The following is a 27,337-nucleotide window of genomic DNA, read 5'->3' as shown; positions in this document are numbered from 1 at the left end:
TACTTCATACCATGCTAAATAAAGCTGGGGGAGAAAAGAGCCATTTGCATTTAAATGAGGAAGTATCTTGCGATTTTGAATCAATAAAACTGAAGCGTTCATTTTATCATTCAAAATTTGCAGTTCTCCAAATTTTGCACTGCAGCTCAGGCATGGTTTAAGCAAGCATATTAAAGGAAAACTTTATTCTAAAGCCCATCTTACAGACTGTGGAAAAATGCATTATATTCAAGAACATTATTTGCAGTCCTGTGTACTGTGGGAAAAATTGCAGAACGAAAAAAGTAGGTCGAGGAAAATGTGCACCAAATTTGAGCCCCGTGAAATAATGAGAAACTGAAGAGAACTGAACTTAATGTTTTCACACTGATAGGTGCACCATTCCTTGACATGAAATAATGTGTCATTTTATAGGGTAGGGCAGTATATTTATCTATCTACTTGCAATGCCCTGTGACTGCAATTTCTTTCCTTCCAGGGAAAAATATTATCTTGGATCTTAAAAGAACTGACTTCGGTCCATGGGAGGGAGAGGAAATCTTCAAGCCGTAGATAGCCCCTGAACAATGTCCTGTGACTTCTATGCACCTCCACAGTCGTGCCCCTGAAATTTGACAGGAGGCATCTGAACACCAGTGTTGGCTTTGCTCTCATTTGAAATGGAAACATAAGAGAAAGGAGCAACTTTGAACCTCAGATACACCCTACCTCAACAAATGGCGAGGGAATAGGGGAACTCTAAAAAAATAGAGAAGGGGAAGGGAATGGTGCCATCATAACATTCTTGCCCTTTCATGACTTGAATATTACTGGCCACAAGGAAAAATGTGCCCTCAGCTCACCCCAGATCAGCTTGCCTGGAAAATGCATGGTGAGTTAGAAGGTGTGCTTTCAGGTCTTGGTCCTCCGCCAGGATTTTGGCTTTCAACCACTGGTCTCTGCTCCGTCCATTCTCTGCTAGCAGTGCAAGGAAGAACTCCCTGTGGGAGGTGAACGAAAGGGTATCCCCATTGCTTACGCCACCATGCCAATTGGATTTCTGGTTAACTTAATTTCAGCATGGTAGCGCTTTGCTGGAACAGTAGGTGTGCTCCATGGATACGAGGCACATGGTTGAAGCAAATCTTTCTCTTTGGCTCCCCCCTTCCCCTTTTAAACTATAAAAGCTTCCCCCCAGCTTTACTTGCCCCACTTGTGGAGGCTCATTAAAATTCCACAATTCCAGCCCTCCCGGAATGATGTTACTAAATCATCTTCTCCCCTCTTCCCCACCCCTGCCCTTCTTCTTTCTCTTTGCATCTGAGAAAACCATTCCTGGTCATTTCTGAAACCTTTTCCATTTCTCTCTGCAGGTTGTTGTTTCATCACATTTTATACAAGAAAAGCGGCATTAGAGGCTCAGAACGCGCTGCACAATATTAAAACTTTACCTGGGGTGAGTACGATTATTTTATGTCATGGTAATCATTTGGATGATGGACGGAGGGGAGCCGGGGTTGGGGGCGAGAGGGGAAAGGAAAGGAATTGCTTCTTTTGCAGAATATGCTGTGTATCAGCTCTGAGTGCCCCAAATGGCTTTCGTCTTTCAGCAGAGGTTAATGACCTCATGGCTGGCCACACAATGATGATCTTTGAGAAGGGTTGAAAATGCACCCCAGATGTAAACCAGAGCAATAGTTCATTATAAGTGTGTCTGTGTTTTTTAAGTACAGTTCCCATTCCTAACAGATGGAGAGTGAGTAGTCCTCCACAGCTTCTTAAATTATAATCTCTATTAGCCTGGCCTGCGTGGCCAGGAGCAAGGCATGCTGGGAATTGTAGTTGGGCAACTGTTGGAGGGCTACAAGTTCCCTTCTCCAGTGTCAGATGAGAAGGAGAATGGGAAGTGTGTGGAAAGAATTAAGTGGATCAGGATCCAGAGAAACATGTCAGAATGGGGGTTGGTTTTATTGTGAAGGTATATGAATCCATCTCTTGGATGTTCGGTTCCTGAAAAGAGGCAGGAGAAGCATCTTTTCTTGGCTAGCTTCTTTGGGGGCTGGCACACCACCCGAGAATGCGTTGGATAGTGTGTGGCTCATTGTGTTCTGGTAATCCTTGCCTTAGCCTGTGATAAGAACACAACAATTGTGCTACATTGTTCCAGGTTGTGGTATGACCAACCTCTATGTTCTTAAAAGAACAGGACAGTAATCCATTCCAGAAACTGATGATGATGAGGTTGGTCTTGATTTTGATTGATTGATTGATTGATTGATTGATTATGTGCCATCAAGTCATTTCAATTCCTAGCAACCAAATAGATAGATTTTCTCCATGACAATCTATCCCTAACCTGGTCTTTCAGGTCTCCCAATGGTTCACCCATTGCCACTGTGACTGAGTCCATCCACCTTGCTGCTGTTATCCTCTTCTTCTCCTTCCTTCTACCTTTCCCATCATTAGAGCATTCTTGATTAGGATCAAGCCAAATGCTTGATGGTAAACATTCTGGTATCAAATGTGATTTCAGCCATAAAAAAAATAATAAGTTTTGAGATTCTGAGGCCACCTTTTAGAGGGCTTCAAGTGAGCTGGCAGACATTAGAACCACATTCCCAACCAGTAGCACCTGCAACATCGAGTTGGTTTAGTCAGAAAGCAGAAAGCACATTGTGATCCCACACACCCCACCCCTTTGGGGCATGCATGCAATATTGCAAAGCCCATTGAAATGAAGAGAAACTTGGATAACAATGTTACACTGCTTTCATCAGCATGGCCCACCCCTTGTCCCACCCTAAGGGCACTACTATTGCCAACCCATAGGCTTTCCAGTGATTGACTGAAGACAAAAGCAGATGCTTGGTTTACCCTCACTGATGTCATTGCACACTGTGATCTGATTGGCTGCCTGTGAAAAAGCATATGAGACAAATCAGGAATGTTTGTCTAAGCAACGATTGGTGGAGGGTGCAGTATTTCTCAGCCTTGGCAACTTGAAGATGTCTGGACTTCAACTCCCAGAATTCCCCAGCCAGCATACTGCCAAAGTTGAGAAACACTGGTATAGAGTTATATGACAAATTTTTTAAATCTCTGAAATGCTTCTGAAAAGCTACTGGTAAAAGAATGTTATCTTTTCACCAACCCAAGATGAGCACAAAATATTCCCCACTGAAATTCTCCACTCAGTATTAAATTCTAAGTGAAAGTTAAAGTTTTTCTGCAGACACAGGTCCCTGTTTTGTTCAACTTATCCCTAAATCAGGACTTCTTTGTAATGTAATGGTTAGAAATTCTGATTTTAACCCTGAGGACCTCAGCTGGAATTCTCAGTGAGACAAGGAATCCATTATGATCTTCTTCAGGCACAAAGAGGATTGAAAGCTAGTGTATAAATTCTAATAGAATTAACTTTCAGCAATTGGTGCCAGAAAATGCCATTAGCAGTCATCTTTCTCCTTTTTTTCTCTTCTTTTCAAGCAAAAGAATGTGTGCTTTTTGGCACACAGACCAAGTACAGTTTAGGTACAATTGATTATTTGCAGCAATAGCAAATTGAACAATGGAGCTGGCCAGAAATATAGGTACTGCAGAAAATAAGAAAAAAAATAATGGCAGTGATGCTGCTACAGCCATCCACAAGGGGACAAGGAGGACAAGTGACATCATGATGAGAATCCTGTCATTTGTGTCCGTTGCATCATGCTCGTTCTGATTTCACTGATTTGCTTAGAGCACCATTTAGATCTCCTACCAGCTACAAATATCGCAATGACTTCACATGGATCATGACATCACAATCGAAGTAGTAATGTGCCGTTTGTAGGATGATGTCATCATGGCTTGTACCAAACACTTGTGGCTGGTACAGTTATAGGTGCCTCTGAGCAAACAAAGAAGGAAATCAAAATCAGCAGAGCCCAGCTGGTCTGGGCTGAGCCAAATGGAAGAGCTGTATGCTGTTGTCAAAGAAACTTGGGTTGACCAGAGCCATGTGAACTGGAAAATTTTAATTATTATTCCTTGCCAATGGAGAGACTCTCCAGGGAACCAATCAAGGGTTCCAAGGAGGGAGTTTCTGTGTCTTCTTGAGTGAGAATTCAGGCTCTGCCTTTGGGACTAAGTTCAGCAGGTGGTAAATCAAAATGGTGCTATCTCTCTTTATATAATCCTGGGTTTAAGGTTCCAGCTTAATTGCTGTCTGTACTCTGTTCTTCTTAATTGTCTATAATAATATTTTGTTCCTGCATGTTGCAAATGTCTCCACATTCTGCTCCTTCTCTTCTTTGGGTTTCTAGAGCAGCCTTCTTTCAATTCAGTAGTTTCCAGAGCTATTGAACTGCAACTCCCATCTTCCCCAGCCAAAATGATCCTCCTTCGTGATATCTGGGGACACTTGGCTGTTGTCTAATATACCTCCTGGGCATCATGTTGATGGAAAGCTGCTTTGGAAGATAGATGATCCCTAAAGGAAAGATTAAAGCTTCCTGAATTTAGCACACATGGATCTAAATGTATGCTGAAAAATGCGACACAGCCTGTGATTTCACACATTTACAGGCGCTGAGCTATATTTTGAACTGTGAATAGCACTACAGGATAAATCTTCTAATAATGCAGAAGTCAGGGGGGTAGGGCATGGTATAAATCTAAATAAATAAATAAAAACAATTTTAATGGAACACATTTCCTTCCTTGCTTTTAGTAGGATCAGTTGCTACAGAGAGAGAGAGAGGAAAAAAAAGCAGTTGATGACAAAATCAGTAATGGCTGTAGCCTGGCATTAGATGTCCTGGTTTCCATGCATGTGATCACCACTTCAATCTATGATATTTCCAGGTGTAGGTGAAGTCCTTGGTCTCCAGATCACAGTAGATACTATTGGGCCAGGGGGAAAGTACTAGAGAAGATGGATCTGCAATAAGGTAGCTTCTGATGTTTGTAACCTCAAGAACAGGCAACTTCCCTTGGTCAATGCTGCCAAATTTGGGCTACAAGAATCCAGATGACCAGTAGATGAATGCAAAGAGCTTTGTATTCTGGATCCATGTGCTGGAGCTTTCCTTCAACAGTCTATGCGCTCACAACTCCTGCAACAGCCCCAACTTTCTCTTGAGCATTGTTCAAGTCAATCTGGGCAGGATAGAGGCATTGTTGTCTAGTCTCACCTTCCCATTTTCCAAGGATGGGTCTTCCTGGGTTTCTTCCTAAGTGAACCTCATGCTAGGTCCTGGCACTAAGACTGCAAATCCACTCCAGGCAGCCCAAATGCATATCTTCTACTTCTTGCAAAAGTACAGTACCTTTTGAGAGGTACCCGGTAGCAGGGTCTGGATGCAGATCTTTGGGGGGGGGGGAGCATACCCCATTTACCTGACTCTCTCAACTTGGTTTCTGTTGAAGTATGGAGGTAGCCCTCTCCCTGGTGGGTTCTCAGTTAGAAGGTATATCACCTCTCCTCTGGTGTCCAGCAAATGACCCACTTCCTTCATGATTTCCATCTCTACTTTTCTGGATGAATTCTACTGACTGGTTTCCAGTGAGTCCTTTCAAGTGATTCAACAGGACTACTTTTATAGGGCCTCCCTGATCAGCCTGTCCCCACTTGCTGATTGCAGTGTCACCTTAACATCATGACAATCTCAATCTGAGATTGATTATCTTCTCACAAAACTGGGTCCATCTCAACCCCACCCCTTGAACTGAACTTTTATGTCATCACTTTGTGTACTGGTATAAAAAGATGTTCCTCCCTGCTTCCTGCCCCCCTCCCTTTAATCTGACACTATACTGGCATAGTTCAATTTAAAATGCTTTGGTACCCAGGATCTTAGAGTGAGGTCTGTTTCAGGTATGACCATTCTAATTTGGATAATATAATCAGAGACACACTGGGAAACATTAATGCAAAATATGTCCCAGAGAAAAGGGAGATAAATTACACTATGGGTGTATGGAAAGTTTGCCTTGATTCTGTTTTACATAGTAGGATACAACCAGTCTTTGGGGAGAACAGCCATAGTTGTAGTAGACTAGAGTGAGATGGCCACAGAAACTGACTGGTGACCAGAAGGGATGCAGAGTGCCTATATCAGTATGAAATACCCACAATGCACCCCTGGCTGATGGTTCATCAGGGCAGAGTGGCAGTACCACTTGGCAGTGATCCAGCTGATCATATCCACACCCAAAGGCAGAACAGAGAGATCCCAGCTATGCACACTGTTTGTGGGCCATCTAGACCGTGTACCCAAAACTAGAGTCCCATCAAGACATGCTAGTGATCTGCAAAGTTTCCAGCTTGTCCAGGCAAATGGGAGCCTTATCTCACAAGGGGTACCCTACTGGCAGATGATTTTCCCTTTTTACTTGGAGGGAACTCATACAGATTCATTCAATATTTTAGAGAGTGGTGGATCCACAACATCTGAGAACCACTGAACTAAAATGCGAAAGTGTAGCAGGGAACCCTGAGCAATGATATGAGAATAGGGGCACTGTGAATAGGTTCTTGTTTTTGTGAATGAAATGCTGGATGAGAGTACAGTTGGGATTTTAGGACTGGGAGTCACCTCCTCAAATTGTGATCCTCACCCTATTTTCATGGTGCTCAGCTTGCTTGGCCATCATCCACGAACAAATCCCATTGATTTCCATCTTGCTCTTTGACTTGGCTTGGCTGCTCAGTCCCAGGTTCCCTTTTGAAATGAGGGATTGAGCGATTCCCAACCCAAGTCCATTCCTCCTTGTACACGTTGAAACAGCTCCTCCAGCCTCACCATGGCGACCAGTGTTTTGAGGCTTGCCAGTTTTTATGACAAATGCAGATGGAGCATCAGCGGTTTTGACATTTGGCCTTAGCAGTAATCTGGCATCTTTGCGTGGATCAGTTTGTTTTGCATGTGGGCAAGACACAACATGGTCAAATTCTGCTTTGGCCCAAGGCCTCCCACAACTGCAGGAAACACGTCTGTGTACTTCGAAAAAAGAAAATGGCTGACACTTTTCTTCTATCTCATCCTGCAGTGAAGGACCTACAGCTTGTTTTTAAAGTCAAAATCCAGAAAGGCCTTGTTAGCCAATTTGTTCCTCAGTTACATTCCCTCTGTTCTCTGTTTCAGAAGCTTTCCACAGCTCTGCTTTTATGTGCACTTCCGGCAGAGAAATCCACCACCAGTTCTTAACCCAGTGCAAAAGCATCACCTCCTATCTGCTCCTTTGAATTGGCATCTTTTTAGTGGCCATGAAAGCAAGGTTGCTAGGCATGAATGATTAATGCTGGAAGGAAATATTGGTTGGAAGCCTTGCTGTTTGATTATAAGCCTTAGAATTAGTCAACATTTCCATAATTCTAAACCAATATACACCTGTTTTCCCACTGTGATGTGAAGGCACAACTTAATTTAACAGAACCCCCGCTGTGATAAATCTCACATTAAACACAGAACTGGTTCTGTAATTTAAAGTTGCAGCACCACCCTTTTAGGAAAATTGTTTTGTGTGTGTATGTGTGTGTGTGTGTGTGTGTGTAGTAAAATTAATAAGAAGTTAATGAGGCATTTTGCTTTTCTGCCTCTGAAAACTTCTAGAAAGCGCCCCCGCAAAAAATAATTAGACTCTAATACACGCATAAAAGCATATAACCCCACCGGGATCCCACTGGAAATAGATTGTGTGTGAGGTTAAAACAAAAAATCCAGTTGCATAAAAGGTATAAACTTTTTCCAGGCTGAGGAGTGCCCGTGGCTTTTGACAGCATGATGAGGCTGAATTCCAACAAGGTTAGAGATTAGACCAAGGAATTTTAAGAACTATTATTTCATAATAGCTTTTGGAAAAGCAGCCCTGAAACTCAGGGCTTTGGGGGTTTATGCATCTCTGAGTATTAACAAAAAAACAAAAAAATCAGGAGTTGATGGGGAAGGGCAGGGACTTGAGTTCAGGTGCATCCATAGGGGGATTAAAAAAGTAAAGATGGTGGCCACTCCCATGTGATTGAACCCCTGACTTTTTTCTATATCTTTCCTTCTTTGCTTGCTTCCTTTCTTTCCCTTCCCTTCCTCCATCCCTCCTTCTTCCCCTCCATTTCCCTGCTCTCCCTTGGCAAAAGTTCTGTGAGTCCTGCAAATTTAAAGTTCCATTAATATATGCAATGCATGTTAAAAAAGCGGTATGTCTTCAGTTGCATGGCCATAGTCACCATCTTGATTTCTTTGACCCTTTGTCATGCAGTCCCCTGCTAAGGTTAGTGGTAGTGATCAGGAAAAGATCCCCAGGATAAGCTTTATGAAACAATTGAATTAAGGTGCAGCTGTTGTTGAAAGAAGTAAATTCCATGCTGAGACTCATTAGAAAAGGAATTGAAAATAACACTGCTGGTATGATCATGCCTCCCCAGAAGAAGGGAATGGCAAATCTCATTCATATTGTTGCAAAGAAAGCAATTGTGATGTGACTGTGATGTCACCAGGTCATAACAGCTCAATTGGAGGAAAACTGTATATTGTCTTTCATTTCATGACAGCATGCAGGAACATCTAGCCAATCTTGACTGATCTTGAAAAAGCCAAGCGAGTTAGGGCTGAGTAGTGCTTAGATAGGAGACCACCAGGAGGTCTCAGAAATGTAGGCTAGGCTGAGAAGTAAAAAAAAAAAAAATCTTAAAAAAAGACAATGACAAATCTCTTCCATATGGTTGCCACAAAAAAGATATAGATGTTTCATAAAATCATCAGAAGTAGAGCTTTATGAATGTATGTTGCAGTTACCCTTGAAAAATGAATTTCATTCTAACTATTACCCCTCAAAAAGGAAATTGTAGAGCTGGAAAAATTACAGCAATGATATCAAAATGATTAAATAACCAGGTATAGCTACTCCAAGAGCTATGGATCCAATACCTGAGGCTTTTTAGTTTAGGAAGGAAGAAAGAAGAGAATAGCAATGCAGCAAATAGGCATATTTCTGCCTCTCTCTTAATGCTGGAAATTGAGTTCATCCAATAAAGTTGAATAGTGCAATATCCAAAAGAGATCAAACATCTTTTCTTATATTGGGTACCTTCCAGATGTGGACTTCAAGTACCAGAATCCCCCAGTCTGCACTGCTTTTACTGGTCACTCTAGGAGTTGAATTCAACACATCTGGAGGGCAGCCAGGTTGGATAAAGCTAAGATAAAATAAAATACTGCTTCAATAGAGTATATTTCAGTTACCAAGGTGTACTTATGACCACCAACCTGGCCACCTAAGACAAATCAATGGGGGAGAAGGTAATCAAATGCTGGTAATCATGACTGGATGAAATGTACCTAGCTGACTATTCTCATCAAGACACATTGTAGGGTGGAATTTACCAAGCCAATAGTTTCTTTTTCATTGTGGTCTCTGGCAACCTCCTCAGTCTCCAGTCTGGACTCTTCTGCTCCTCAGATGATTCATGGTTGTTATCATCTAACCTGTCGCCTGCCTTTCAACCCATGACAGCAGTTCTGTCCATGAGAGACAGAAGGGAATGATAAGATTGTGTGATGGAATGGAATTATGAAGGCCAAGCTCAGGGAGATAAACATTTTCTTAGCTCACCAGAACCGCGTGAGAGGAACAAGAGGATGAGACTGGCACCTCCCTGAGGAATTCACACTGTTGTGGCTGGAGGACTTTGGGAATTGGGATTTTAGTCTGGGAAGATTCTTGCTAGAGGTTGTAGCTAATAAACATAGCTGGACTGAATTGGCATTGTCTCTTGGAGTTCCTTGGGCTAGGCCTGACAGATTGTGCCTGTCATTTAGCTGCAAGTGTTATCTGAAAACCATTTATGTCCTTTTTTATTTAGAATTATTTCTTCTTATATGCAAATCTGGACAATTTAATCAACTGATTGATTGATTAATTAACTAAAACATAAGATTAATCAACTAAAATGGATTTAATTAGATGACTGCTGTTATTATCATAATTATCCTCATCATTATTACAGTTTTTAGGAACTTCCTTTAGGAAGTTCAGATCCAGTGGTCTTCCATTCAGATACCAATCTAATCATACTCATTGCAGTAGTCCACTGAGATTCTCCTTCCTTCCTTCCTTCCTTCCTTCCTTCCTTCCTTCCTTCCTTCCTTCCTTCCTTCCTTCCTTCCTTCTCTATGACTCTTGCAAATTCAAGTTTCATTACCTAATTCTGTCCAATAAAATAAAAAAGACATTTCTGTTCAGTGACAACAAACTTTGTTTTATGTCAGACCAACTCTTTTTTAAAAAAAAAGCTCTACAGGGATTCCTCAGAATAGTTAACGCTGAGTTACTTTAAGATGATAATGGATATTAATACTTCACTTTTATGAGCTTATACAACCAATAACCAAGTTTAATTCTCTGTTGAAGTCTGTTCACTTTAGATTTGGGTAGACCCTTGCAGGCAAATTCTCATTTATTGCTGCAATTTGGGGGGGTTGGTGCCTACTCGATTCAAGATTTGTGGCTCCTGTGCTATCCTCAGTAGGGAATTTCCTATGTGAATCCATTTAATTAAGGGTATAATAACTGAGAAATATAATGTTCAGAATGCTCTTTAAAACGGTATCTGCAAAAAGGAAGGAGGAAGAATCCTTGTAAAATATTAATAGCCTCTTGCTTTCAGATGTCACCTGTAAGCATTTCTTTTTTTTTTTTTGGTTCCTTCTTCTACCTGTCCACCTCCACTTAATACGCATACTCTGGTTTTGTTAATGAAAGAATTACTGTGGGTTTTATTCAATAAATGTTACACTAGCGAAGGAAAGCAGTTGCTTTCCAGAGAACGTTTGTTAAGAATATTCCATTTTAAATTCCTGGAGTGGGGGTAAAATGGAAAACCTGAACGTTGCTACATCAAACCAGGGAGATAAATTGTATCCCAGAATGACTAAGCTATTTTCATGAGCAGATGAAATCTCTTGATAGCATTTTCAGTACACCTGTTGCTTTAGGTCAGTGTTTCTCACCTTGGAAACTTAAAGATGTGTGAACTTCAACTCCCAGAATTCCCCAGCCAGGATGTTCCCCAGCCAACATCTTAAAGTTGCCAGAGCTGAGAAACACTGCTTTAGGTGAACCAACTCACTGACTGGGTTTCCATGGGGTACCTAGCCAGTTCTGTTTAAATATAGTTTGTTGAATAAACCAGAATTAGTTGGATTTTCACAATACATTAGACCTGATTTACCAATTACAATGATTGAGCTCATCTAATATGGGAGCATTCCCAAGTAAACCACACTATGACTCACTCACTCTAGCAGCCATAAAATCTTGCGAGCAGACTTTGGCTAATCTCTAAAAGCTAAGCAGAGTCAAATCCTGGCTGATTAGTGGGTGTGCCTACAAGTTACCAGGAACTGAGCTTGATTCAAAGAAAAGTTACTTTATATTCATAGTAGCAGCTGTGAAAGATACTCAGCAGTATTTCTCTTACACTTTTGAACATCATGGACAAGAACTGGTTGCCTTCAAATAGAGGCCAGCAAGAATAGATCATCCTGCTGGGCAGGAAATACTCCTTTCCCTGTTCATTCATCCTATTCCCATGGCAGCAGTCAAGAATATTTCCCTCTGCATATACAGCATAAATTACGGCTGCTAGTAAATGTGTTCTTAACATTCCTTTGAAGTATTTAAAAAGGCACAGAGTATGTATGAATCAATCACTCCATCCTTATCATTCCTTTCCTTCAGTTTATCTTTTATTGCACCAGCGCTAATTTTCATGCATTTCCCGTATAGATGGGCTTCCCCCACCCCCACCCCTTGGGATTGGTGGAGTTTTAAAATATGTAATATTCAGTCTGCAGATTTCTCTGCTGCTGCAGACATCAGGTCATTTTTTATTCAGGGTGCTAAAAAGAAATGTATGTTGGGTTCATGGAGTGCATGACATTTTTCTCAAGTATATGGGAGACCAGGGAATCCATGAAGTCTTTCCATGAGGTTAAGTTAGCATTGTTCCAGATTCTGGTTGAATAGTAGGGGGGAAAAAACTTCCCAGCAGTAAGAACTGTTGAATACTGGAATCCGTGACCCAGAGAGGGGCTGTGCTCTCATTCACTCGGATGTGTTGAAACTGATCCTTGACCAGGCTTTCACTGATAACTGCGATGACACCAGAACAACAAAATGTGGGTTGTGGTGCCATGTTGCATGCTCTACCCTTTTAAACTTGTGCTGCACATGGCCCACAAATATGTAAGGGGTAAAGTTTGCATTGTGATGTATACTTTATCACTTGCCTACCTCACCGTCATCCATGTCGTGGACAGCCTTCTATTAGGAATGCTTCAGTCTGGATCCTCGCATGAAAGTATTTGCTGGATTAAGTGTCCTAAATTGCCTCCTAGTTCTAATATTCTATCATTCTAAACTCTGCAAGGTTACAAATATCGCATCAGTATTGATTTATCCAGTATATCCTCCCTTTCTACTGAAGGTAGGGCTCATCCACTAAGAATAAAATATAGCAAGAGCACAACATCCTAGGTAAAATACAGTAATACCTCGGTTCATGAACGCTTCTGTTCATGAACAATTCGGTTCACGAACAGCACCATTCGCAAAATTTTGCTTCCGTTTGCGGACTCTGCATTGGGTGACAAACATGACCCGTGGCCATTTTCGCTGCTGTGACGTGTGGTCATGGCTTCCTGTAGGCGAGGGGGACTCTCCCTCCAAACAATAACCGCCTCCCCACCCGCCTTCCTGTCCTCCACGACAGAAGTCGCGTCGAGCAAGGTTAGCGTTCTCTCTCTTCGTACTGTATTTTGTTTCATATTTTTGTGGTTTAAAAAAAAAATACATATGGTTCAGAGCGGATTAACCGTATTTACATTGAACCTTATGGGAAAATTTGATTCGGTTCGCGACCAGAGTCGTGGAATGAATTAAGTTTGTGAACCGAGGTATATAGATAAAATAAAATGCATCAGTTTAAAACAAACTAAAACACATCAGAAAAATAAAATCACCAATCCAGTTCAAACCTACTGGAGCAATCGAGTCAGCATAGAAACCAAAATGTCTTCCAAATACATGAAGAGTGTGGCTTTTTTGTGTGTGTAGATTACCTGCAGGGAAGAAGATTGCTAGATAGGTTAATAGATCAACATCTCATGAATGGGTAGATATGAAGAATGATTATCATGAAAAGTGGGTGAGTACATACAAAGGAATAATTGTTTGGATGAATGTGCAAGTAAAAGGGACCAGGATGAGAAATAGTGCAAGGTCTTTGGCTTCTTTTAGGAAACTCCAAAGGTTCTTCTCTCCTAGATGGCCTGTTTTACTTTTTGGTGGGTTTGTTTTTGCCTTTGAGTCAGTGTTGACTCCTGGATGAGTCCCTTGTCAAGTTTTCTTGACAAGATTTCGGAAGTGGTTTGCCCTGGCCTCCTCCTTCCTAGAGTTAAGACAGAGGGACTGGCCCAAGGTCACCCAGTTGGCTTCGTGCCTAAGGTGGGACTAGAACTCATGGTCTCCTGGTTTCTAGCTCGGGGCCTTAACCACTACACCAAACTGGTTCTTGTCTGTAGACCAAGACATTTCTTGTAACTACAAGGAATATGCTTTTTATAAAGCAAGTTCAGTATTCTTACTGTTTGGAAAGAAATTCAGGGCTCTTATCCAATTATTGTGGGGCTCTTTTAGTGTCAAATGGGTTCTCTATTTCAGGCTTATTTCAGCTAATGTCCATGTCCCAGTGGGTCAGTTGTCCTAAGTTTCCTTCCTTCCTTGCAAGCCCTGTACAGCATTCCCTGCATTCTTCAGCTAGCAACCTTTTATGGCTTCTGTGCTTTGATTGTCGTATCTTTCTTGTTCATGGCATCAATGCGATAAGCTTGTCTGCACTATAAAACATATTCTCTTATATCATTTTTACAACCCTCCTGTAATGAGACATTGGTGGATCTACCCTTCAGAATAATATTGTTCAGTATAGGGGAAATTACAGGAAGCGAGAGGTGAGTTTGGGAAAGAGCAACTAAATAACTCCGTTTGGGGTAGCTGATTCATGAAGAGATATTAAAAGAATTCATCATCTTTGTAAGTTGCCAAAATGTTGACTGAAGAAACTATCAGTAGATTAGAGAATGAAAAGAGAGTCAGAGTCTAAGGTGAAACAAAGATTGATTTAAGTGACCCCATGGCTGATTTTTATGGTTTGGTAAATTTCCAATTGATTGGTTCCCTCACTGTATTCTTTTATTGGCTAGGAAGTTGGTCAATATATTTAGTCTGTATCCTTCCCAGTCTTCTCAGGAGCTCTAGGCTGTATAATAAACTTCTTAACTTCCTTCTAACCTTTTCACAAGCATCCTCAAAAGTAGACTAGCTGAGAGATTGTAACTGACCTAGGATCATCCACTGAGGGAGAGCTGTACTGTGACATTTGAAAAAAGGATAGCCAAAAATATACCAGATGACAAGACAAGTTTGTATCATTTACAAGTGTGACAAATAACTCATATATGAACTTGATAAATCATAACTTTACAGTTCATCTGAAACTGGACTTGGGAAGTTTGGTCACTTGGAAGAATGAGATCCTAGAGGCAAACTTCTTGCTGCATATATTTATTGCAGCTAGGAGATCTATGGGAAATTGTGGAAAATCAAGGACATACTCAGGGGAAAAGAATGAGTTTGATAGTCATTCAGGGCATAGCTGTTATGGGTAAAAGAAGGATAACAAAAGTCAGAGAGTTTAAAGGAGAATTAACTCCAACTTAACCATGAAAAAGTGGTTGTCTCCAAGAGGATCTGGAACCTTTAAAGCCTGGCCTAATCCTACAGTACCGCTTAGCTCTAGCAATCCGTTGTGAACTCCTGATGTAAGCCCCTTTATTTGTCATCAAAAGTAGGGAACTATATAACTTCCCAAGCATCCAAATTAACACCATGGAAGATGCCCTGCAAATGAACAGAACGTGAGATAGCCATCTGTGATGCTCCCTCTGATTCCTGTGCAACATCAAGGAGATTCGGAAGGTTAACAATAAACATTGTCCCAAGTATCAGGAACAGCAAAAGAAAATTTAGAGAAAAAGTCAAGGGCAAGGGGCACGGAAGGTGATAATGACTCAGAATCTTTGTGCTACAGGGAGGGAGGGAGGGAGGGAGGGAGGGGAAGGAAGGAAGGAAGGAAGGAAGGAAGGAAGGAAGGAAGGAAGGAAGGAAGGAAGGAAGGAAGGAAGGAAGGAAGGAAGGAAGGAAGGAAGATTTCTGATGCTCCCTTCCAACTTCCCACAGAGACAATGGGAAAGCCAGCAGCAAGTTGCTCCCATTGCCACAGCTTTTTTGCCCCTGGTTGTTCTGTTTCTCTGTTTAGGTAAGGAACTCTCTCTGAAATGACAACCCAATGGGTCACGAGTTGTCTAGTGAGCTTTAAAATCTCCTAACAAGGGAAGGAAAGCTGGGAGTGCTGGCTTCTAGAATTCGTTCCAACCCCTGTACCAGCAGTGCCAACAAGAGGCATATATATAAATATATATATATATATATATATATATATATATATTTATTTATTTATTTCTCTGTAACCAAGTAACCTGTTGTATCTCTGTGTCTGCATGCGTGCGTGCGTGCGTCTGGGTATGTATAGACACATGCACTTTCTCCCCAGGAACTAAGGGTATGTGCATACATCTTACCTGTTTATATGAATCCGTATGTGCTTGTGTGTGTGTGCTTCTGCTGTTTCCTTGTGCTGTGTGTCTGTGTGTTTCAGTGTGGTTGTGGGTGTGCATTGTTAAGCATGGACTGGGCTGCATATGCTCCACTCTAGGTCACATGACTTGGAGGAGAGGAACTTAGAATGGAGGAATTGACCACCTGTTCCACACGTTCCAGGGATGCACTGGGGGGTTTTATTTCTGGATCTTTTTCCTCCATAGCCTCCAGCTGGATCTGGCTAATTTTCAAACCCAGTATTTCTTTTGCTGGCTTCTCCCCACCCAACAAAATTGGCCCTGTTCTGTTCACTTTTCAGAGAGTTATCCTGCTGACAGATTAATAGACAGGCTGAGTTCCCACTCGGTTTGCATAATTTCTTCCCTACCTTCCATTGGATTGGAAAGAATAAAACTGCTTTATAAGAGCATTTATATGTCATCTATATGTTATTTATATGTCATCTTGGAAGCTTGGCATTCAGACAAATCTGCCATCAGTCGATACATAAACTACATTTATACTCCATTCAAAAGAGACAATAAAAAAGCTAAGAAGGAAACAAGACCAGAACACATCCTCTCCAGCAACCAACACCCAGATAAGCAGGGATTAACACCAGACAAAGAATCAACCAGGAAACAATAACCTAATCAAGGAACTACAAAGGGGTAAACCACACTCCCACCAACACTGGCAGGACAATCTACTGCATATACTGGTAGTCCCCAGTTTAAGAATGAGTTCCGTTCCCAAGGTCTGTCCTTAAGTTGAATTTGTATGTAAGCCAGGACACTATTATTGTATAATACTGCATAAGTAGTATTGCATAATTAACTCGAACTATTGTGTAATTTAACTCAAATCATTGTGTCTTTAACTCGAATTTTGCTACCATAGTGTGGAATCAAAACGCAGGACACAAATGCAGAATAATCAAGGCTTCGCTGCAGTGTTTATTGAGCAGTACGTACTGGAGGGGGACCCCACCAGAAGTTAGTGGGAGGCACTTCCCCACAGGCAAAATGGATGTTCTGATATTTATACAGTTCTACAAGAAGGGGAAGGGAAAAAGAACGTATACACATACATATTCATATGATGATGCAGGCATAACTAAATAGGCAATAGTTCTCAAGTTACTCTCTGCCCCTCTGTTATCTGTTAACTGCTAATAAAACAATAGTGTCACAGAGAAGAAGACACAAATTAGTTCAAGGTGCCAAATGCCAGGAAGAAGGCATCCTCCCTCAGGGCAGATGCCCAGGTTGCTATGGGGATGTTTGTGATAAGGAGTTTACAATCGGCCTGGTTCACATCAGCTTCAAGGATGCTTCCACATGCCTTTATGTTTCAATCTTATTAAGACGATCCCATTCATCTGAGGCCTCTAAAAACTTGTTTTTTTCACCCAAAGATTCATTTTTCTCACAATAGGCTCCGTTCTTAACTATGCGTCACCCTTAAACCAGGCATTCTTAACCCAGAGACTACCTGTAAACAGGGAGCAAACCCCACACTCACCCGCACTGATGATGTTACCTGGTCAGGTAATGTCTGCAAGCTTAGAAAGCACCAAGAACTCCACATGTCATCTCATCTGCTTCCATGAAGCTGCATCTTGTTAAGAGAGAGGATCAGGGAATAATATTGCGGTTTTTGTGTTTTGAACTGCTAACTTCACTCCTATTGAATCACTGACTCTCTTTTAACTAAGACAAACATCTTGTGTTACCACAATCAACCAAAGTGGTGTAGCAAATAAGCTGTGGATTAGTACTGAGGACACTCAGGTTTTAGTCCCCCATAGAAGCATACGGTAATGATGAAGGTGCTGTATGAGAAGTGGGGAGACCCATGTTCTAGCTTCCTGGGGGACTTTGAGCTAGTCTCTCTCTCTCTCAGCCAAACCTGCCTCAGGAGTGATTGTCATGGGAGAAAATGGGAAGAGAGTATTATATATGTTGCCTTGAGTTCCTGGAGCAAACAAGGAAGTAAAATATCTGAGGGAAGGGAGTATATTATAATAGTATTCATTTCTGAGTAGAAAAGAACAAATTCCCTGCAGTTTGATTTAGTAATAGGCAACTATTTGCCCAAATCAGTCCAAATCAGTATTTATGATGCTCGTGAGGATAAGATGACTGTCAGGCTTGATCTAGTCAAGTTTATACTTTTTCAGAATTTCAGTTCATTCAGCTAGTTTCCACATCTACTTGTGAACCCTTGTTTTTGTTTAAAAAAGGACATGTGGAAAATGTGTATGCATTTTCATGCACAGTTCCCTTGACACATTTTCATATGCATTTTTCATAGCATATACAGTATATGTTCCACAGTTTCTGCTAACTTTAGCAGTTTGGGGGGATGTGTTTCCTTAACCTATATGTTCTTGCAATCTTTTCAATTGTTGTCTTGCCATTCTATATGGAAAAACTGGAAATGTGTAAATCAGGGCCAGATTAAGGCCAGCTGATGCCCTAACCACAGCCCAACAATGGTGCCCCTTGGCCCTTCCATGGCTTAATTGGCAAGATGCTAAAATTCAGTAAAAGCTGAAAAATGAAGTTGAGTGCAAGAGTTAAGGATATGATAGCTAGGGGAAAAAATTATGTGATTCCCCCCCCCTTCCCTTGGTGCCAAAAGCACGTGCTTATTTTGCTTAATAATTAATCCAGGACTGGTGCAAATAGGAACAAAGGAGTTGTATCCCAGTTGGCACAGGGCAACCAGAAACGATCCAGATCAGTTTGAAACTATCCCTTCTGAAATTTTCAATCATGAGAGACAAATTGAGTGGCTAATGTTGGAACTGGGCTCTAAAACCATCCAGAGGACATCAGAGGACACCATAGAATATGGAAATACATGTGCATTAAAATGCAAAGCAAATTAATTTATCCCCCCACTCTTTTCTATCCTAGGTTTCTGCAATACTGTCAATACTCTATCATACCTACCTGCTTTTCAGAAACTAGAAAGCATTGGTTCCCACCCCGACCCCTAAGCCCATCCTCTACTGCTCTGTTGTTCTATGCTGAGTGATTCTCCTCCAGACATCTGGCACGCATCCATGCGCATCAGCAATGAACCAGTGCCTCAGCATGGTGTTCAGAAATGCTGCGCCACCGGAGGTGCGACATGCTGGAGAAGAAATAGAGTTTTGGTTGTGTTCATTTGTTAGTGGTGGTTTAAGGTCCCCTAGTGCTTTTGAAAGGGCAGAGGTGTTTAATCCCAGCTTCCTGTTTTCACTTCTATTTGGGGTAATTAAATTCTGCTTCCTTTCGCTCACCAATGTCCTTAAGATGTGTGTCCCGGGTCTCAGTGCAAAATTGATGACATCTCCGATTGTAGCAAATGAGTCGCTGTTTGCTCTCTACAGCTGGTAGATTCCAAAGCACTGCTATTTAGCTGGTCTGTTCTTGATACAACCAGACAATCTATGTTTTTTTTAAAAAATAAAAATAAATGTAGCTTTCGTACTCTCAGAGACAGTGTGAAAAGCTGCTGGAAAGCTAGGTGGCAGGGAGAGGTAGGTAAACTATTGTTCACAGGTGAGCTGGAAGAAATAACAGCAGGACTTATAATTCTGGCCACTGAAAGTGGTATGTTTTTATGGCACTAAACCATAATACAATTGAGTTTGGTTTTGGTTAATAAGCTGTGTGAACCCAATCACTGTGTTATGTAAAGTGTGGTTTATGGTATATTGCTGTGTGTGATCCATTATGGCTTATTCAAGCCATGTTTAAAAGAAGCCATGGCTTAGCTCAATCTGTGAAGCCAGCCATTGTATTTAATGTAATTTTCATATTGAGTGCATGACTGTATTTCTAATAATACCGTATCTGTTACTGTATACATGAGATGTATTTGCATGGGGAAGCTGAAACTAAACATTTAAGAAAAATTAATATAATAACGAAAATGCTTTGGGATCCATCTAGTCTTCTCCATCATGGCATCAACCAGATATTTGGAATTATAACTCCCAGAAACCTCAGCCAGGTTGCTGGAAACCTGGTTTGCCTAGACACTACCCCACCCCCAAGAAACCAATTGGCTCAAGATTTAATTTTTTAAATTCTGGGGGGGAAACAGACTTCCCCTAAGTAAAGCAATCCATGAATTAATTCAGATCGATTCCATAAAACAGTTTTGACTGCTGTTGGATTCCCCTAACTTTCTAAATTTGCCAGTCTTCCTAGTCATTGGAAATGGCATCAGTCTTCCACTGTTGTCCCCTCTTCTAACTCAGAGATAGACTATTACAAGCTGCAAGGCATGAAAAAAGAACTGTGTGGGGTGTGGTGATTCTCCCTTCTAAGAGACAAATACATGCGTGGCAGAAACCGTTTGTCAAGACATCACACAAAGAGAGCGGCCTCTATCATTTCTCTGTTCTCAGTTACAAAAGAAACCTGTGAAAACAATTAAGATCCTTGTAAAATGCCAGGAAAACACTTTAGATGAAAACAGAGGGCCAAATTAGATATAGCAGGTCCATTTTTTTAACCTTCAGCACAACAGACCCCCACCCCACTCCTGCAGAGATGATTAACTCCTTTCTTGCAGCCATGGGAGAAATGAATATCTCTTTTTAATCACACATCCGCAATGGCTGTTTTCATCTAATATGCTCAGCTGTAGTTTGTTTACTGTGGTTGATCGAATAAGCCACAATGGGCAGGGTTCACACAGCACACTTAAACCACTCACATACAAACCACATTATAACTTAGCAGGCGGACTCAACCAAGCTGCCTCTGTGTGATGTAATCCTGATAAAGTTCCCCAATTTGGCCACTATTTTGAACATTTAGCATGGATGTGGTGAATGTTTTCTTGACTATCCACTGCATTCTTGTCACAGCGGAAGAAAATGTGAGATTTTCTCCCAATCCACAAAAAATGAAAAAAAAAAAAAATGGAAGGCCCCTTAAAGATGGTCACTCATACCCTGGTCACCTCACAGCTTGACTACTGCAATGCATTCTACAGGGGGCTGCCATTGAAGACCACCCAGAAGCTTCAACTGGTCCAGAATGTGTCGGCGCAGGCAGTGATGGGCATGCCTGAGTATGGCCATGTAGCATCTCTGCTTCATGAGCTGCACTGGTTACCAGTTGGCTTCCGGGTGCAATTCAAGGTGCTGTTTGTTACCACTAAAGCCCTACATGGCATAGGGCCTGATTACTTGAGGGATCGCCTGTCTCCCATAGCATCTTCCTGTCCAATCCAATTGGGCAGGGTTGGCACATTCCAGGTTCCTTTGATTAAACAATGGCATTTATCAGGACCCTGGAAGCACACCTTCTCTGTAGCAGCGCCTGGCCTCTGGAATGAGGTGGCCCCCACCCTGCTGGTGTTTCAGAGAGCCTTCACCCAGGCCTTTGTCACGCAAACTGAAGTCCCCTTCCGGGCAGCATGGATCTGCTTCTTGTTTCCCATCTTTTTTCCTTGTTTTTGCTATTGCACTGTTTTATTGTTTTTCTGTGTGTTTTACTTGTGAACTGCCCAGAGTCTCTAGGAGTTGGGCCATATCCAATGCATTAAACAAATAAATCAGGATAAAGCTTCTATACTTTACATTCTGAATCAAGTCAATCAAACTCGCGGAGGATTATAGACTTCCAGCCTAATAAAATAAGACCAGTATAGTCAGTCTGAACACACCTTAAGAGTTATGCTTTCTACTGGGGGCCTCAGCCCTGTCAAATATCAGGCAAAAGAGTGAAAAAAGAAATGCCCAAATGCAAGCACTGACATTTGCTTTTCACATTACCTTTTGTTTTTGCATTACAACAAATTTGAAATGAAATGGGGAGATAGATTTATTCCATTTTTTTTTTTTTTAGTGGACACACATCCCTTTTTCATTTCCCTATCATTGTGCTTGTACAATAGAATCAGTGGGGTGGACTGGGGAGCGGGGATTAAATGTAGAGAGCAGTGGAAATGGCCTTGAAGGACAGGAGAAGGCAACAGTCAGATAAGAGGGGCTTGAGCCCAGGCCAAGAAAGTAATATATAAACATCTCAGACAAGCCACTCCCTAGTTCACACAAAGGTAAAGTGAGGGATGGGGGAAGCACATTCAGACTTGTAAGATTCTGTTACTATAGCTGTTACAATAAATGTAGTCTTGACTTTCATGGTGTTATTTTCTTAATCTGGTCTACCTGGTAGGGCTGACACCAAAGCAAAGGTGGCATGGATATAGGTAGCCACCCACATTATTTGCTTGTCTTCAAATCCTGTTCTTACCATGGATCCAACATGGAGGAGTAAATAAACCCCATCTTCAATACAGGTAGTCCTCATTTAGTGACTGACTCATTTAGTGACCATTGCAGTTACAACAGTGATGAAAAAGTAACTTTGTGTCCAGTCCTCATATTTATGACCTTTGCAGATCTGTAAAGCAAAGGAAAGCTGAAGTAAGATCGTAAGCACATTTGTGGTTTCACTTAGTGACCTCTTCACTTAATGACCAAGTTGCTGGTCCCAATTGTGGTTGCTAAATGAGGACTAGCTGTATAAGTGTGCCTGGCCAAAAGAAATATTTCTGTATCTTTTCTTTTTAATTAAATGGCTTTATTTTCATTCCCTCCATGGAAAATAGCAAATCTCGCCTTCCAGCCTTCCTTTCCTTCATCTGTTGAGTCATCCAATTCATGGAGGGGCTTCTGATTTCTCTTCTTGTCTATCATACAAGCAGCCCTCCCCCAGAGGATCCCTCAATTACTTTGTCGCCAAATCCTGACAATCCCTCAGAGCAAAGGTGTTGCTGGAATATTACAGAGTGTCGTGTGCTTAGTCCCGAGATTTATTAAAATCAAAGTGATGAAATGCAAGCGGGGAAGAACTGAGCTTCATAGCAGCCAAACTGCCAATGTCATATTCATTTCCCTGAGGGAGGAATTTATGTAGCACCGTCTCCCACCAGCGAGGGACAAGGATTGTGTTTGACTGTACTTGGCGGATGCATCATGATTTAAACATTTCAGATGAAAATACCCCAAGCAGGTTCACCGCTAAAGGAAAAGGAGAGGGTGCCATGCCTCTGCAGCCAAGGAGTCTGTTGGCTTTCATTTGGGCTGAATAGAATTCAGCATACATTTTAGGGAGCTGAAAGAAAGTCACAGCTCAGGGTGAACCAGAGCAGAGCACGTGTTTTGCATGCAGAAGACTCACATTCAGTCCCCTGAGTTAAAAGGAGATAGAAGGTTATCTAGATGGCGGGTTAACTTTCTTGAAACTTGGAAAGTCTCCACCAATCGCAGCTGATAATGTCAAGGTCTCCATAGTGAAAAATGTGATCCCAGTCACCAATTCCTCCCTAACTAGCATCCAACAAATGGTTCAGAAATTTAAATCTGAGGGCCTGCCTATATTTCCTGGTTGACGGCTCAGCCCTGAAGAAATCCATCAGCTGAAGCAGTCTACCTTAGTCTCATTTGCAGAACAGCTGGAGAGTTCTCTCTCCTTGCAGCCTCTCGGGTTCTGTTCACACAACACACTGAACCAGTCAAGTAAAGACTACCAGATGAATTTGCACAATGTTCTCATCTTGGTTAATGTCAATCCTGGTTTGCTTTTTGTGGCTTAACATATTGGCTGAGTCCAGCCCACTAGTTTAACCTGTGGCCCAGTGTACTGCCCAGACCCAGAAAATGTATTCAGCCAGTAACCAGGATGTGTGCTGCATGAACACAGCCTCACCGTTTCATCCTTCCTCTTTTCTCTTCCCTTCCCTGGGAGGGGCACTATTTGGTTTCCCTCTGAGAACCTCTAATTTTGGAGAACTTGAAAGAAATCAAGATTGTCTCTGAACATCTTGACTGTCCTGATTCATCTGGCTGCTAAGAGCTGCAACTACCTTTTAATTTCATCCTAATAGGACCCTCCATTCAAATACATTCCACTCTGGTGGACTAATAGCCTCTTGGTGTATAATGAAGGACCAATGAGTGGAGATAGACATTCATTCCTGAACTTATAAGCATCTGAGTCCTGTCCCCTTTCTCTTTCTCCTCTCCAGTACAGAACCAGAGAACCTCCAAGGTCACAAAGACACAATTCTGCTGCTCTAAGGGACATCTGTCTACCTAGGAACTATCAGCTCCGTTGCCTTCTCAGCAGGTTTCTAGGCTAGAAGCAAGCTTTGTATTTCAACACATTAACTATGTCCTGAATCCTTGTCAGAAAACATTCTTATTTATAATTTACATAACATTCTGACAACGGTTTAGCTCAGAATGTACTATGGTGCCAAGGATGCTGGCATGGACAAACATTCATAAATAATTAAAAGAGGTCTTTTAAGATGTCTGTAAGCCTCTCCTGGCTTTCAAGGAATATAAACGAAACCAGATTCCCCATACCCCACTTCACTTACTTAATGATGTCACAATATGAATAAAATTGTCACATTCTGACTCTAAAGGCAGAAAAGAATAGGAAAGGAAAGGAAAAGATGGTGGGACCAAACAGTTGTCCATCTATACTTCATAATCCATAGATTCTGGTCCACAACATAACCTTAAGCCTCAGAAGTGTCTGAACTGCTGGTAGATATTATCAAAAGTTCTTGTTGCTGGGGCTGAAAAAAATCTGTAATGCCACGTTTTAACTCTTGTTTTTAATGGGTTTGCATATAAAATTGCCTGGAGATATTCTTTCCAGCAAGATTGTAGACTCCATCTGAATATCTATGTTAGGATTAAAATGAATTTTGTAAAGGCTCATTTGTTTGAAGAAGTGATAGTTAATCAGGAGTGTTTACACATGAATGTGAAGTGGGGAATTTCACCATTAATACCATCAACCAGTTCTGTACCTCTCTTGTGCCTGACCTGCCTTGGAGCCCAAAGTGTTTGGGTAGGAGAAAAAGAAAAGATTAAATGCCTCAAATATGTTTGCTTAATAGAGCAGTGTAAATCATTAAATGAGACTGTCATTTTTCAAAGTCGAGACAGTTAAAAAAAAAAAAAGGAATATCTGAATGCTGTGTTTCTACTTTCAAATTGCAATTCAAGCTCTATCTTCCTTTAAATCAACTAGTGTGAAAAAATGGGCAGATTGCAAGCTTTTGAGTTCCTCTGGCTGGGTATTTGGAGTGCAGTGCTGGGGGAAAACAACTTTTACCAAGGTTATGTGAGTTCCTTTCCTCCATTTTGGACCACATTTTGCTGTTCAGAGATACGATCGGAATGAACAGAAGCTGCACAATATTGCTGTCAGTGACTCTGAAGCTCAAGAGAGGTTTTAATGTTGTGACAGACAGCAGCTGGAGCTCAGAGGTAAAGCTTTGCATGTAAAAGGTTGCAGGTTTAATCTGTAGTGTTTCCAGTGAAAAGGACCTGACAACAGGGGAAAGACCAACTGGGAAGGACATATACAGGGTTTGGGTCTCAGGACAACTTGGGCAATGGAACTGTTTTAACAAAGGAACCCTTAAAGCTCTGAAGCACCATTTCAGCTGAACTGAAATATTTGTATTCTTAGCCAAAGCAGTTTCTATGTAGTCCAACCAGGATGTAACCAAGCATGTGTCATGGTTACCAGATAGGAGATCTCTGGCAACAGACTCAACAGGTTCAACAGGCTATAGAAAAGCAAATGGAGTCTCTTCCTTTGGACATCCAGAGTCAGGGCTGAATCTAGAGCTAGACTAAATCTAGGCTGAAGCTAAGCTGCTGACTTGAGTTATCAAGGGAAGTGTAAAGCTATTCAGCAAAGACTGAATCCACCTTTCTTTATCTGTCTTTCAGATGACCAGGAAGGCATCTTATCTTATCTTATCTTATCTTATCTTATCTTATCTTATCTTGATTAGGCATCCATTTCTTTATTTTCCTTCACTCTAAAATTGACTTCAGGCCCTGATTTAGAATTCAAATAGCTTTCTTGCATCTCAATAGAAAGGCGAGAATGATATAATCAACATATGGTTGACATCCAAACTAATCTTTTGCCTATTGCTGATCTCCTTTCAGAACCTCTGGATGATGGTCAGAAAGAGACAAGAATATCCCCATGATGGAATTTTAGGTCTGGGTTTAAGCCAGTGATTGGTGGTTGAGGTCCACCAGGTGGTCCATCACAGCTTCCCTGCTGTCATCCCTAAACATCTGGTTCATGAAAATTAACCAGTGGCTGAAAAATGGTTAATTGAAGTGTCCAAGTCATAATATAAATAGCAACTTGAGTACTAAAATCCAGCAGACTGACAACAATGACCCTGGTTCAACTTTTAGTGGTCAAGAATGTTCTTCAATAGTGTGGAGGGAGGCAGAGATAGTGAAGAACATGAAAGCCATTTACAGGTAAAAGAGACTGTAAACAAAACCTCAGCCCTGGGAAAGTGATAGGCATAAGGAAGAGACTCAAAATAACCCCACCTTGATATTATATGGTATAAGACAGGAGAGTCAGAAACTATTAGTTCAAGATTCTGTTATTATAGTCTACAAGTTCTAATAGTCCTTGGGGTATCTGTTCCCTGACCTGGCCTACCTGTAAGAACTGTCTAATAGAAATCTCTGAGTAATGAGAGGCCAGTAGATCTTCAGCCCAAGGAAGCTCCATTTGTGCTGGGAGAAGTGGAACTCTGCTGTCTCGCAACCAACCCCAAATGAAAAGCGCAAAGACAAAATGTGACAATGAATATCTAAACAAGCAATTTAATTGGGCTGAGGATCAACTTGCCCCAAGCCCCTTAAATTACTCAGAAATTTTCACCAAAGGGCTTTCTTGGCCACCAAGAGTTGTATTATGGCATGAAAGACCCAAAGTAATTCAAACGAAGAAATGTATTTCATTTACTTATTGCCATATTCCAGGCAACTTTAGGCAGTTTATTTTTAAAAGGTCTTTCATAGTGAAGGAGATGCAGAAACATACAGAAATGCAGTCCCAGCATTTTCCATTTTATTTAGTGGTCCATGACTGCAGAAAATCTGAGAAGCTTTACTTTAAGCCAGTGCTTCTCAATTTCAGCAGTTTTAAGATGTGTTAACTTCTACTTCAGCATGGCTGGGGAATTCTGGGAATTGAAGTCCACACATCTTCCAGTTGCCAAGTTTGAAAAGCCCTGGTGTAAACTATGCCTAATGTGAAATGATTATAGGATGTTGGTTATTTTGCTGCAGACATTTGGTAGATGATTGCACGCCCATTCTTGGGTTAAATGCAGTCCTGTAATTATGGTTTCCAAAGGTGCTTTCTGATTAACAATGGTTCAGTCCTAGCACCAATGTCATTTTTTTCCAGAAATAATCAATTTTTGGTGGCTTCCTCTCTCCTCTTCCAAGTACCCCCCAAGCTTTATGAGATGTTTAATGAGGCAGTTGGGATTTTTAGCAAATAGACATGAGCAAATGAGGGCCAGAGGATGATCTTTACTGCAAAATATGCGTTTGAATTTGATAGCCACTTCATCTTAAATTTCAACATTGTGCTGCTGTATATGTGGGTGTTTCTTTTGTTAAGCCAGTCAAGTTAATATTCAGTTGAATTCAAATCAGAAGCAAAGAGGAGTGTAACATGCAGCAAATGTCAGATTTGGAGCATTTCCAAAATATTTGCATTTTGGCAGGGTAGGTTGTGGGGGGGTTGTTATTTTACTGTTTTCCTCCCCATCTTTCTCCCTTTCC

The 27,337-nt window shown here is 41.3% G+C and overlaps 1 protein-coding gene across 25 annotated transcripts in view; it reads left to right on the top strand.

The window, feature by feature from the left end:
- The window catches only part of CELF2 (CUGBP Elav-like family member 2), a 545,664-nt gene that overhangs the window by 407,159 nt on the left and 111,168 nt on the right, over window positions 1–27,337 (top strand). For all 25 annotated transcript variants that reach the window (XM_088141376.1, XM_088141375.1, XM_088141380.1 and 22 more), the window contains one exon: window positions 1,353–1,435. In XM_088141376.1, the coding sequence (XP_087997502.1) occupies window positions 1,353–1,435 (83 nt within the window). The remainder of the gene's footprint in view (window positions 1–1,352; window positions 1,436–27,337) is intronic.

This window comes from Python bivittatus, unplaced genomic scaffold, assembly GCF_059951505.1.
Source record: "Python bivittatus isolate LINGU-HERP-01145 unplaced genomic scaffold, Pbiv_v1 ctg000330_np1212, whole genome shotgun sequence".
NCBI classification, from domain to species: domain Eukaryota; kingdom Metazoa; phylum Chordata; class Lepidosauria; order Squamata; family Pythonidae; genus Python; species Python bivittatus.
Note: the sequence above shows the minus strand (reverse complement) of the source record. Positions and strands in the feature narration are given on the sequence as shown.